We start from the raw sequence: 14,639 nt of genomic DNA on the forward strand, positions 1-14,639 counted from the left end.
CCGTTGCAAAGCACGGGCACCCAACTAGTTAATGAAAGAAATAAGTTCACTTTGACTCCCTTAAATAGTAACCGAATCTGATTCGTATCCAATACTAGCTCGCATCATTGCTGCTTCATCTTTTTTCCCCACAGTAAAATCAGCGAAGTGACGGTGCACCGACGCCCAATTCCTCAGCGTCATCCGCCCGCCACCCTGTAATTTCCCACCCTCCAGAACCGCACAATCTAGCCCATCCAACGGGCAGGCCCATTAGCACAGACCACCACACTTACACTTTCGCTATCCAACAGGCAGGCCCATTAGCACATACCACCACACTTACACTTTCGTCCTCGTTTCGTGTAATATGGTTAACTTGATATGGTTGAAGTGTTGATGCAGTTGGAGGTAGAAGCCCTTATAAGTTGCTTGCCCGTAACCGCTCGCCCTCCAGAACCACGCAACCCAAACCCATCCAACAAGCGGGCTTATTTACACATATCACTTTACTTGCACTTTCATTCTTCTTTCATTAAAAGGGTTAATATGATATGATTGGATGGATAAGATTTTATAAGTTGTTTACATTATTGCTAAACTACCAATGCGGTACTAAACATGCACACACAACTCTCATGGGCTATGATACCATATGTAATGACCCACCATCCAGAACACCTTATAAGTTGGTTACACTAATACAAAACCAGTAATGTGGTATTAAACATGTCCTCACAACTCTCATGGGCTGTAATACCATTTGTAATAGCCCACCCTCCAAAACCGCACAACCCAGCCCATTTGATGGACGGGCCCACTTACATGTACCATTACATGTACACTTCCGTCCTCTCTTCACGTAAAAGGCTTAACTCAGGAGAAATGTGGTACTAAACATGTGCACACAACTTTCACAAGCCACACAATCCACATTCTAATTGGGTCAAGATGACATACACCCTCTCCTTCTCTAGCCGATGGCACTGCCCTATCCTCTCACGTGCATCCGCCTTTCCTTTCTGGCTTCTAATAGATTGAGTTAATAGATCCAATCCTCTTTTTTAAGAGATAAACTCAATATTTTGTTTGCCCTCCATTATCTTAGGTTCCCACAACCCAAGCAAATAAAAGTATTGCCTGACTTTGACATAGATAAATAAAGAATGATCACAGTAAGTTCTATCTCAGCTTGGTATTATCAGATGCTTTGGTTGTTTTTTAACTTGACCAAGCTTTAATGAATATATAGCAACATTTTCAACAAACAAATATAGTATTAAAATATATTCATCTTTTGATTTAATGCAACTAATTTGATATTGTACTCGCTTTTTTTATAAACTATAGTCAAATTTAAAATAAAAGTTGATTAGGAGAAAAGTTAAAATGTGTTATAATATGAAACGGATGAAATACCTAAAAACCTAAAATTTACAAGCCAAACAGCAGCCTAGGTAACACAAAACAAAATATTCCTTGAAACAAAAACTCGTCGCTATCGCTAAAATAGTTTCGCTTGAAAATTTGTTTAAGGCGCTGTTATTTTCTCCAACAAAAGTTGGATAAACTTTTGGATATTTGTGGTACGCTTTTCAAACTGATAAACGATGTGTTTCGTGCGAAAACTTTCTATATAGAACACAAGATCATACGTTAAAACTCAATTAATCCATTTTTCAAGTTTGTAATAATTAAAACTCAATTAATTATACGTTATTATCACCTCGTTTTACATGAAAACTTAATTTTTATCTTCATGTTCATCTTCACGACCTTCAAACACCACCTAAATACAGAACCATTAGTAGCTAAGAAAGCACATTCTTTGAACCAGCTACAGAAGACTAAGATAAGTCAGCATCGAACTACCAAGAAAGAAATTGAGCAGTCAGCATCGGAGACTCGGTCAATGATGTTCCGCTGGTGATGAACTGTATACCTCTTAGCTACTGGAGGCTACTTGTTATCCATAAGTTATTTTCACAACTACTCCTAATTGACACGGTGAGTATGATCGTTGGTGTGTTCCGCGGAGGATTCGGCGACTATTTTAGCATATATTTTTTTTCGGCTGCTGCGAGTTGGCGATCCTATTGGTCTGTGGAAATGGGCGCAGGATTACTGCCTGCACAGGTACAGGTGCACACACGCCGTGGAAAAAAATTAGCATCAGCTTGGCAGCTTGGACCCAGTAAGACAAATCATGTACTACCTCCATTCCAAAATAAGTGCAGCCATATATATCCGTGTTTAGCGCTTTGATCATCCGTCTTATTTGAAAAATTTATAAAAAAATATTAAAAAAATAGTCACATATAAGGTACTATTCATGTTTTATCATCTAATAACAATAAAAATATTAATCATAATCTTTTTTCAAATAAGACGAACGGTCAAACGTTGAATATAAATAGTGCTAAAACTGCACTTATTTTAGGACGGAGGGAGCACAAAGTACAATAAGCCGCCAGTTTTTTCTTATGCTGTTGTTTGTAACTAGATTCATTAACATCTAAATGAATATGAACAATGCTAGAAAGTGTTACATTATGAAACGGAGGGAGTAGTACAGTAAGTTTCTTGCTGGAATGTCAAAATAGGAGTGGACACATTTAGTATCAGTGAAAATTTTCTTTTGGGACAGAAGCGGCGAGGGACTGTCACGTAAACTTATCTCGCGTGGAACCTCCCAATAAACTGCGACCATTCGTACTATTACAACTACTGACCATGAGAGATCCCAAAGTCCAATTGAAACTGAAGGGCAGTGTTCCTTCTCTTCAAGCTAAATATATTTTAAATTAGATTTAAATAGCGAAAAATATAAAAAAAAACAAGTTCAGATATATATAGTGCATGCACTTCACTTACCTTGATTTTCCTTTCATAATTAAATTTACTTGTTCTTCAGGGGACAAGAGTGAACATCCCACTAGGTTTAGAAAAGATTCAATCAATCAAATACTATTAAAGAGAACCGAAGTGGTTCGTTTCACCTGTTTATTTTGTCCTTAAATCAGTAGTACTCCTAGCAAACGCCCCAAAGGCCAAAAATCTATCCTGGGCCGAACGGCACGTGCCAAATCGTTCTGCGTGTACTGCAGGGCCGAATCCGCGTCTCCGCCGAATGAGTAACCCGAAGCACACGGCATAGCCGCATGGGCGCCAGGGTGGGAAACTCGGTGCACCACAGCCGTTCTTGTTCCCCCCGCGCGATCCCATCAGCTCACCACTACAAAAAGTTTTCACGCACTCACCCAACCAGCAAGAACGAAGGAACTACCACGCTCGATCTTCCGCTGCGCGCGCCGATTTGAGCTTTACGCCGGCCTACCCAATTACCCAATCCAGCAAGAACAGCATATACTCGTCCCGCCCATGGCAGGATCGACTCTGTTCCGATGGCTCTTCTTACTGCTGGCCATCGTGTCGCTTGCCGCGGCGGATAGCGGCAGCGGCGAAGCAGAGACCACCGTCCCCGGACAAATTCGCCTGAGCTGCGGCGCGTCTGCCTCCGCCACCGACGGGGACGGCCGGGCGTGGGACGGTGACGCCGTGTCCACGTTCGCGCCGTCGGTGACCGGCGTCGCGGCCGACGCGTCGTACCAGGACCCCTCGCTGCCTTCCCCCGTGCCGTACATGACGGCGCGCGTGTTCAGCTCCAGCTACACCTACTCCTTCCCCGTCAAGCCCGGCCGCGTGTTCCTCCGTCTCTACTTCTACCCGTCCGCCTACGGCAACCTCGGCGCCGCCGCCGCCGCCGCGGACGCGCTGTTCGGCGTCACCGCGGGCGGCATCACGCTCCTCCGCGACTTCAACGCGTCGCAGACCGCGCTCGCGGTCGGCTACGCGTACATCGTCCGCGAGTTCTCGCTGAACGTCAGCTCCGGCGCCACGAGCCTCAACGTCACCTTCGCCCCCTCGCCGCGTGGCGCCCCCGGCCACGGGTCCCACCACTACGCGTTCGTCAACGGCATCGAGGTCGTGCCCACGCCGGACATGTTCACGACGCCGGTGCCCGCCTTCGCCAACGGCGGGCGCCCGAACCCGATGCCCCTCCGCGCCGACACGGCGTTCCAGACGATGTACCGCCTCAACGTCGGCGGCGAGGCCATCACCCCACGGGACGACGCCGGCGGTTTCTACCGCACGTGGGACAACGACGCGCCCTACATCTTCGGCGCGGCCTTCGGTGTGACCTTCGCGAAGGACAGCAACGTCAGCGTCCGGTACAACCCGCCGTCGGTGCCGAAGTACGCCGCACCGGAGGACGTGTACGCGACGGCGAGGTCGATGGGCCCGAACGCGCAGATCAACCTCAACTACAACCTCACCTGGATCCTCCCCGTCGACGCCGGCTTCTACTACCTCCTCAGGTTCCACTTCTGCGAGATCCAGTACCCGATAACGAAGGTGAACCAGAGATCATTCTTCATCTACATCAACAACCAGACGGCGCAGTCTCAGATGGACGTGATAGTGTGGAGCGGAGGGATCGGGAGGGCGGTGTACACGGATTACCTCGTCGTCACGGCGGGCTCCGGCCAGATGGATCTGCTGGTGGCGCTGCACCCGGACCTCAGCTCCAGGCCGGAGTACTTCGACGCCATACTCAACGGCCTCGAGGTGTTCAAGCTCCACAAGTACGGAACCCACAGCCTTGCCGGGCCAAACCCGCCGATCCCGCTGAAGCAGGTATTCAGCACGGTGGACGGAAGCAGATCGGAGTCCAGGAAGAAGAGCGTCGTCTGCGCCGCCGTCGGCGGTGTGGCCGCCGGTTGCTTCCTTGCGGTGTTGGTTGCCTTCGCCGTCGCGTGGGCTGTTCGCAGGAGGCAGAGGAAGGCCGCGGCGGAGAAACCGGCTGATGGGCTTCTTGGCCCAACAAAAGGCTCCGCCCTTTATGACCCGGTCCAAAAATAAACAGGCCAATTTTTTAAGCCTTTTGTTTTGATAATATTATAGGGTATGTATAGCTATAATTGGGTTAACATGAAAGAATTATAAATGGGCCCAAAAACATCACATGCTTTGGCAATTTTTCAAGGAGAGAACTATATATTACCTCCCTTAACTATAGCATGAGCTCAAATATTTCCCTCAACCGCAATATCAGTTATCGCACATCTCTCAACTACCAAAACTTATTTAATTGAGATAATCCAAGAAATACCATTGACAAGCGTGCAAATACTAGAAATGCCATCGACAAGTGTGAGTTCCAAGAATGCCATTGTACAAACAACTCTATACCAAAAATGCCATCGATCTTAGGATTCTGTCCATTCCGCGCCGTTAAGTTCTATAGGATGAACAGTGTATTTAATGGCGCAAAATGGACGAAACCTTAACGGCGATGGTATTTTTGGGACAAAATCGTTTGTACGATGGCACTTCTTGAAACTCACACTTATCGATATCATTTATCGATATCATTTCTGGTACTTGAATGCTTGGTAATGGTATTTCTTGGATTATCTTTATTTAATTTGTCTCCCCAAGCGATTTTAATGATTATTTTATTTTATTTTTTTTGCGGGGAATAATTTTATTTGACATGACGCTGGCATGATATTACTTTTTTTTTTTGGGTACGAAACGCTGGCATGACATTACAATTAGAAAGAAAGAGGAAAAAATGGGTCTCAGTTGTCAATGATGAATGATCCACTCCTGTCCTAATTTTTATCCCTCTGTTTTTTTTCCCTCCGAGGTCTGTATAACTAAAATTGGGCCGTCCTGAAAGAAGTATATTAATGAGCCCAAAAATGTAACATGCTCTTGCAATTTCATCTCCATTTCTGTGTAGCGTAACTTTCCTTCTGTCTCAACGGCACGTCAATAAGGTGTGAGCCAGATGTTTGGATTAGGTTGTGGTTTGCCTTTCGCTTGTATGGGCGACCAACCAACAGGATGCTAACAAATTTGGCTGGTTTCGGTTCAGCATGCCTCACAAAGTTGGCACTTGCCACAATTCCTGGTGGACCAACCGAAATGCAAAAGCCCGGGGCAAAATTTTCCGTGTGTATCCAAGCAAGAAACCTCCTGCATGGTGACAGCATTTGCCTGTGATGTCACAGGCGAATTAGGTCACTTACGGCACCATCACCGAGATCGCATTGTGATCATCCTGGGTAATCAATATTAGTACACGTACATTGGCTGGATTTTCCTGAATAGGGCATAGTGCTTAGTACTAGCTCTAGCTCTGTTCAGTAGTGTTTCTGAATTGACTAATCATCGGTACTCCATGGCAGAGAAGTCTTTTTTATTTCCATGGCCCGTCAAGCAATCAAGTTCCATGTGACGCTCTTTTACCGTACGAAACAATCCCGTTTCAGTGAAAATTAGGCAACCTCAAGCAATGGTTTCGGTATGGTCTCGATGTAATTTTGGTGTAACTGAAACTCTATGGCAGTAGTCTTGAATACTGTATGAAAGGAGGACCGTTCAAGTTATGCCTTTTTGGATTTTGGTAGTGCCATCCTCAGAGTAGGAGAGCTACTCCATTGGAAAGTGTAAGGCTCAACATCATCATGTCAGGACAACTCTAGTAAGATCAGAAAGAGTAAAGTGAACGAAGGGAAAGAAAAATGCAGGCAGCTCATGCTCATCATAATTTGGGGGAGGGGCACTGAATGCCATGAGGCAGCACGACACAGAGGCAGGAGAAATGGAGAATTCATCGCCACGGCGCCAAAACAAACCAAAGTCTTCGATCCCTTCTCCAGACATGGCACCCAGACTGTGTGGGTGGCCATGGCGATAGAAATATAACCCATTGAGAAAATCCGCATGCTAAGTGTGCAAGGCAAGCAACACTGCTTGCTTCCTTTGCTTTGGGTTAAAAGGCACGGGCTTGATTGATCTTTTGCACTAACAAAAGGGGCCTCGCCACTTGCCAGGATCGGTGCCAACACTTCACTCTAGTCGGCTGCGTACTCCAATACTCCATGCATGCCTGGATGATCCATTGATCCTGCTCTCACTGACAGAAAAAACAGGGTAGTAGCAGTCACAAGTAGCTCTGAAACTGTTTAATTAGTTTCCTTCTAAAATACTCCTGCTAATAGCCTGTCATTACCTGTGATGCTCAACAAGTGACAACTAGTACTGATATTTATTTACTAGTTAGCAGTACAAACATCAGTACTCTGTACTCATACTCTCAGCACTGACGCCTGGTGGGATTAAGAGATTGACCTGAATAATCGGAGATGTAGCCATGTTTCTACAGATCATTATCAGCAACATACACGTTGATTTATCATGATGTTAACACTTGCTGAGTTAGGACATCGAAGTATGTTTGTTTCCCTCTTGGATTAGTTTCTCAAATTCCCATGCTGATTGCACGTCATAGGTGCATCTAGCGAAGCAAGGGACCCACGGTCCGATACGTGTCTCATCATAGAGTTGATAAACACCGGACACGCAAATTAATATTTGGTGCCGCATTGCATTACAGCATTTTTGTACAACAACGGGTTTGCGCTGCTTTACGTTACCCTAGTACTTCACCCCTTGATCCAACGGCTTTTAATTGGTTTTACAGTTTGGTGAAAGGTACAGCATGAACACTGCGGTACAGGGGTACGTGCTGGGATGCAGAGTTTACTAGCATGTTCAGGTTTCATGCTAATCTGCTCTGCAAACAGAATCACTGTTGCTGCTGTAATGCAGTATTTTTACTGCGGATTTGATTCTTTGCACGTACTTAAGTTCACTAACCAGTGTACAACATTGTACTATTGTGCAACAAACTATCGAATTGCAAACAGTTGAGCTGCTGTCTGCTCAACTGCTATGCGAAATTTTCCACGTAGCAGTAGTAGCAGAATTTCAGGTTGCAAAGGGCAGGCAGAGGTAGAAAAGTAGAAACCGAGACGTGGATTGGTTTCCAAGGCTGACCTCCACCATTTCTGGGATCTCTCCATCAGGAGAGTGCAAACCCGCCACTATTTACTTCCGGCCTCTGCATCCGCACCACCACCACCGCGCACTCCAAAGAAACCCGGGGATAAAAGGCGCGAGAGGTCTCATTCCCGGGCGGGTTAAGTTAAACCATTCTCAAGCTAAGGCTAAGCCTCGCCATGGCGTCCACTCTCTCGTCTCCGTCGCCGCCGTCTGCCGATCCCGTCACCGGATCCTCCGACGCCGCCTCGTCCTTCCTCCCGTCTCTCCTCATCATCGCTGCTCTTCTTGCCTTCGTTCTACTAGCGTCGGTCTCGATCCACCTACTTCTCAGACTTCTGTCCAGGTCGTCGCCGCCGCCGCCGCCGCCGCCGCCGCTCCCACGGACGCGCCGTGAGGTGCACAACGTCGAGGCGGCGGACGCTTCTCCGGTGCGGCGTAATGGGGTTTGTGAGGGGAAGAAGGAGGTGGTGGGCGACGAGAAGCAGCGGCTGATCGAGTCGCTGCCGCTGTTCACGATGGCGTCGTCGCTGGCGGCGCTCCCCAAGAGCTCACCGGACTGCGCCGTCTGCCTGTCGCCGTTCACGCTGGACGCCGAGCTGCGGCTGCTCCCGGCGTGCCGCCACGCGTTCCACGCCGCCTGCGTCGACGCGTGGCTCCGCACCACCCCGTCCTGCCCGCTCTGCCGCGCCACCGTCACGCTCCCGCACCCCTCGATCTCCGCCATCCTCGCCGCCGAGCAGCCGCCGCCGCCGGAGCCGAGGAGCAGGGACCGTTCCAGGAGCTTCCGCGTCGAGATGGGCAGCGTCAGCAACCGCAGCGCGTCGACGGCCACCGGCGGCAACGCCCGCCCCACCTACTCGCTCGGCACGTTCGACTACCACATCGACGAGGAGGTCGAGGCCGTCGTCTCCCGCGCCGCGCCCATGACAACCAGGAGCGCCGCCGCAGTCAAGGAAGACAAGCCAGCAGCCGAGCAGTCTCCACCGCCTCCCGGCGAGGCGGTGGCCGAAGCGGCGGGCGCGACGCGCGGCTGGCTGCGGGAGTACGTGGAACGGCTGGCCACCTCCGCGTCATCCCTATCGTCCTTCTCCGGGCGGTGGAGCTCCCGGTGGAGCCAGAGCTACCAGAGCCACCATAGCCACAGCCAGGAGGAGCCATGGCTGTGGGACGCGGAGGCGGTGAGGATGTCGCCGCCGGGGACGGAGGAGGAGGAGACGGCGTTCATGGTGCTGTACCGGTGGATCGCAGGGGTATAAACGTAATTACCATAAAAAGGCACAGGAAGGCTTTCGTGTCAAATTGTCATCTTCAGATAGATAGCCTTCATCAGGTACTCAGGTGAATGGTGAATCCAATGTTTTGGATGCTTCTGTGTTGACTCGATCGGGTACAAACTGGTAGGCGTAAGCAGTTTGCAGGCCTCTCTTTGCACATAGTTATCCTCGGAGTTCGGATTTTGGAAACCGAGGAGAGCATAATTAGCAGCCAGGGTAGGAAGGAATCATGCATGCAAAATATTGTTCTTTTCCGTGGACGAGTTTGATGCATCTTGTTTATTTTCCCAGAGATGTAGTAGTAGTTGTTGTTGTGTACTTTGTGTGACTTCATCATGTGTGTCACAACGTGTCAGTCAGAGCACCACCATGGAGGCGCCTGGTGAAATGGGAAAGAGTGCCTTGGCATGCCATGCGTGGCGGTAGCTATGAAACGTGAAATCCAATTTCAGAGTTCCGGTGCATCCATGTATAATCCAGCTAGTTCGCTGATGCTGCTTATTTACATGTGAGCTGCTTGTTGCTTTGGTGGCAATGCCAGTGCACTGCACGGGCAGCCCGAGTGCGAGCGGCCGAGTATAAATTAAGCGGCAGAAAAGGCCCAAATTTGATCGGTTTCACCCGTTTCTCGTGCACACGCCGAGTCGCTGTGTTGACGGCAGTCAATGTGTCAAATCGCCTGCAGCAGCAGCTAGCTACTCTATCTAGCTCGCTGATGTGATTCGGGTCACCAACTCTATCGCCCATGCATGACGAGAGCACAGGTCTCCTGGTGGTCAAAACCACGGCACAAGCGTTGCTGCCTTCACGCAACGACGCACAGATCCGACGACCTGCCTGCCCTTCGATCCGTAGATACGATTTGGTTTTGGTGCAACGATTGCATCTCGAGCGACCGAATAGTTTTACCATCAGATCTTGTCGTCATTAGCTGCATCCTGCATGCTGAATTGCTGATGCTTTTTGCTTAGCGGTGCCGTATTAGCTAGGTACGTTACGTAGCGAAATGCGCATGCGCAACTTTGGTACGGATGCAATTTACTGACGTACGGTGTGAGTACCGGACTACCGGTGCTGTCGAAACGAGAAGTGCAGACAACGTTTCGGTACAGGTACAGCCGTACGTACAGTGCGAAGTCACATTTATATTCGCCGGTGTTCCCGTACATACTACATACTGCATGGCTCGATCAGTACGGCTCGTGGAGAGGTCCATGACTTTATTGTTATATACATTTACTAACAAAAGTGTTCATGCGTTGCACCTGGTGATTACGGAGCGTGTATATTGACCAAAAGTATTGTTTGGTTTAGCAAAAGTGCCTCTGCGTTGCAACGGAAAGCGTACAGATGAGAAGAATATGCAATTAATTAAAATATAAATTCACTGAAATATTTGGTATCTTTAAGTAGGTATGTATACAATTAAATAAATTTACAAGTAAAGTAAGTGTGAGAAATAAAATGATATGGTTAAATTTAATTTTATTAAATTCTCCATGATTAGTTTCGCTCTTTGAAATTTTATTGGAATTTTCAGAGCTTAATTGCTAATTTTAATAATACAAATATCATTTAACAATTATTTAATTGGAAATCTAATTTAATTTTTTGTTGGGCCGGCCGACCTACGTGCGGCCCATCACTGATGCGGCCCGATGATGGAGGCCAGCCCAACACGGGACGGCTCAGATCGGCTCCTAATCTATCAAAACCCCCAACCCAAATAAACCCTAACCCTAATTTCATTCTTCCCCTTCCTCCCCTCCACGCAGGCCGCCTCTCTCCCTGCTGGCGGCCACGCCACACCCCCACCGGCGCACCTCTCCACGCTCCTCCCCAACCGGCGACGCCTTTTGCCCCCCTCCCCACTGCCGGCAGCCTTCCCCACCGAGCAGCGGCGACGACGGCGGCAGCGGTGGCGACGGCACACTCCCTCGCAGCGGGCGGCTGTGGCAGCACGGCGATGGTGGCGCCGCTCCCTCTCCCCACTGCCGGCTCCTTCTCTCCTCGTCGGGCGGTGGCCACCGCACCACTCTCTCGGCAGATCCGGAGGTGGCGGCGGTCGCGGGCCGGTGGCGGCTCCCTCCTCCCCTCTCGCCTCCCTCCTGCCCCTGATCCGGCGGCGATGGCGGTGTCGGCGGGTGGGTCCGTGGCCGACGACGAGGTGGCGAGGAGCAGCGCGCTGCAGCCTCCGGTCCGGCTCGCCCCTCCCTCTCCTAGTCATCTCGTGTTAATATGATGTTTTCTAATGATTCCGATTTAGATTTGGACTGGGATTTTGTGTTTGATTTGGATTTGGATTGTGATGATTTGAGATTGGAGAGAAGGTGTGCTCAATGTGGGATTCTATTTGTGTGATGATGGAATTCCAACTGGGTTTTTTGAGGGGGGATGAAAAATCACCGTATGGATGAGGTGACGACCAGAAAAATCCGAATATTTATATTAGTTATAGATATGGCTCGTGGAGATAATTATTTTTGGAGATGGTCTCAACATAAAAAGGCAGTGTTGGAATTGTTGAACAACCTACTATATCCCGCTTTGCTGACCACATGGAATGTCCTCTGGGCTTTGAAGGTAAACAATGCCTACCGGCCTTTTTTGGTCTAGAAACAGAGGGGAATAAGTCCACTTTGACTCCCTTAAATTTGACTCCCTTAAAAGTAACCCGAATCTAATATGTGACCCTCAACCACAAAACCGGATAGAACGACTCCCTAAACTATTGAAACCAGTGCAATTTGACTCCCTTGGTGGTTTTGGAGGGTGGTTTTGCTTATGTGGCGCTGACGTGGCGATGTTGACCTAGTTTTCGTCCCACGTGGCGCTTACGTGGCATTAGAATTAAAAAAAAAATCTATGGACCCACATGTGATTCACACATAAAAAATATTGTGGGCCCCACTGACATGTGGCCCTACATGTCATTCACTCTCTCCTTCCCCTTCCCTCTCTCCCCGTTCTCTCTCTTTATCTCTGTCACACCCTGAAGTTCTCCTCCTAAGTCTAAAATTGAATTTATAAATCACCCTAAGAAAATGCCGGTGCAAATCAAGAGAAAACCTTAATAAATTAATGCAAATAATAATCGAAATTGGCATGTGGAATTTTTTTTTTGAGTTCTACATGTCGAAATACGCTAACAAGATTTTTAGTGGAATTTTCAGAGCTCTCGAAATAATTTTAACCAATTAAAATTGAGCACATGCAATTTTAATCCTATGAAAAATCCTTTTTCCTTCTTTTTCCTTTTTCTTTCTTTTCTTTTCCCCTTTTCCTTTGAATAGGCCGCCGGCCCATTCCTCCTTTTTCTCCCCCTCCTCCCGCTGGGCCGGCCGAAGGCCAAGGCCCAGCTAGGCCGCGCGGGCCGGCCGCCCGCCTCCTCTCACCCGGGTCGCTGACAGGTGGGGCCCACCTATCGGACCCGTCTCCCACCTCGCGCCGCGCCGCCGCGCCCGCAACCACCGCCGCGCCCACGCCTCCGCCTCCTCCGGGCCACGTCGGCCACGCCCGCGCATGCGCCGCACCTCCCGCACCCACTCCCCCCTCTCCCCGCGTCTTCCGGCCGCGCCCGCGCACGAGAAGGGCAGGATTCGATTTTGAATCGTCCCCACCTTCTCTCTCTCCTCCCCCACGTCGCCGGCGAAATCGGGGTGCCTCCCGGCCACGTCCGCCTCCCCCTCCGCCTATAAAATGCTCCCCATGCCCTCCTCTCTCGTTTTCCGCTCTCACCGCTCCATCCCGTGCCCCCTACCGAGCTCGCGCCGCCGCTGCTTGCGCCGCCGCACTCCGGCCGTGTGCCGCCGCTGCTAGAGCCGTCGCCGCGCTAAGCCACCGCCACCCCTAGCTTCGCCGCCGCAAGACCTTTCCCGGCCGCCGCTTTGCGTCGCCGGAATCCCACCGAAACCCCATCTCCCTCGTGTCGCCGGTGAGTTCTCTCTCCCCTCCGACTCCGGCCGGCGTGGATGGTCGCCGTGAGGGTTTCCCTTCGTCCTAATTCCTCCTCTCTTTTCCCTAGGTGTCGCCGTCGCTCTTCCGCACCTCGGCATCGCCGGTCTTCGCCGCCTCCCTCGTTTTCCGCCGCCGGCCGTTGCCGCCCCCCCCGGTGAGGTCTCCCTCCCCTTCCTTTCCTTCCTTTTTTTTCCCGTGCGCCGCCGCCCTCTTCGCGCGCTCGCCATCGCGTTCGGCCGTCGCCGCTCGCGCCGCCGCCCGCCGTCCACGCCGCCGTTTGCCGTCGCCGGTGGTCACATGCGCGCGCCGCCGCTTTGCCATGGCCGGCCGGTCGGCTTGATGCCGGGCCTGGCCGGTACATCGGCCCGTGGAGCCGGGGCCGTGGGGCCCGCTTGCCAGCCGTGCCCTCCCCTTGAGCCGCTGCCGAGTGGGGCCCACGTGCCGCCGCCCCTTCCCCTCTCTCCCGAGCCACTGACCAGTGGGACCCGCCCGTCGGCGCCACCCCCCCTTGATGACGTCAGCCCTGGGAGTTATTGCGCAATAAATTATTTAAGGACTTTTTTTATAGTAATAAACACAGTGAATCTTCTAAAATTCATAACTAATTCATCCGAGCTCCGTTTAAGCCCATTCAAGTCTCAGTAAATCAAGAAAAATGTGTAGAATCCATTAAAAATAGTTTTGTTCTCTGTTTCAGTAGTCTTATAGCCTGTTTGCATTGTTTGCTTTGTATGTCGCTTAGATTCCGGTTCTTCCGACGCTCCGGTGTACTTCGAAATAGTCGCCGAGGTTCCTCCAGCAGCAGAGCAAGGCAAGTTATGCTTGTCACTTGAACATGTTGATCCTATATTGCAAATGCTCTATTGTTTTTCTTCAAATACTGCATCGTTTTATAATGTTATTATGGGATGTTTACCTATTGTTACAGCCATGCTATTTTGGTACCTTGCTCCTTTGTTAGCTTGGGTTATAACATGAATAGACATTGGACTAGGAGTTGCTTAGCCATGCTTAGTTCAACTAGTACACAATGGGGAAAATCCTATTAATGTTTAGACTGTTGGTTCTAATGGTATTGTTGGATTAGTGCCACCGCTTTGGTGTTGGTTAATTAAAATAAATCACATGGTGGGCTGTGGGTGCATGGTTTTGCTGGTCGCACCCATGGCAGTTAAGGACCGGTTCGCGGGATGCCCTGGAAGAACTTATCGTACTTACCACAAGCCAGCATGGGCAACGGCTGGGCTTGTAGTGTAGCTTTCCTCTAGCTGACGCATCCAGGCAAGGGTGGGCGTGATGGAGCGGGACGGGCCCTGCGACGGCCTCTGTCGCTTCCGGATTCACCTAGGCATGAGAGGGGACTGCCCGCTGCCTTGCGAGGAGTGGGGGTGAAACCTGAGGTGTGGTGTGCTTGGTTAGAGGGGGTTATGCGAAAGGTCTTGTCACAGCCTCTTTACGGTATGTTGTGGTGGCATGTCGGCGCACGGAAACGTGTCGTGGGGCTGTGTCTTG

The 14,639-nt window shown here is 50.1% G+C and overlaps 2 protein-coding genes across 2 annotated transcripts; both read left to right on the top strand.

Annotated features, from left to right (window-relative positions):
- Nucleotides 1–3,245: 3,245 nt before the first annotated feature.
- On the top strand, nucleotides 3,246–5,083 carry LOC4336798 (receptor-like protein kinase FERONIA). Its single transcript, XM_015778513.3, has one exon. The coding sequence runs from the start codon at nucleotides 3,361–3,363 to the stop codon at nucleotides 4,900–4,902; it is 1,542 nt and encodes a 513-aa protein (XP_015633999.1). The 5' UTR covers nucleotides 3,246–3,360; the 3' UTR covers nucleotides 4,903–5,083.
- A 2,947-nt stretch (nucleotides 5,084–8,030) lies between these two features.
- LOC4336800 (E3 ubiquitin-protein ligase ATL4) lies at nucleotides 8,031–9,623 on the top strand. The gene has a single exon (XM_015779534.3). It carries the CDS (start codon nucleotides 8,073–8,075, stop codon nucleotides 9,150–9,152), a length of 1,080 nt encoding a protein of 359 aa, XP_015635020.1. The 5' UTR covers nucleotides 8,031–8,072; the 3' UTR covers nucleotides 9,153–9,623.
- Nucleotides 9,624–14,639: the final 5,016 nt, after the last annotated feature.

This window comes from Oryza sativa, chromosome 4, assembly GCF_034140825.1.
Source record: "Oryza sativa Japonica Group chromosome 4, ASM3414082v1".
Lineage (NCBI taxonomy): Eukaryota > Viridiplantae > Streptophyta > Magnoliopsida > Poales > Poaceae > Oryza > Oryza sativa.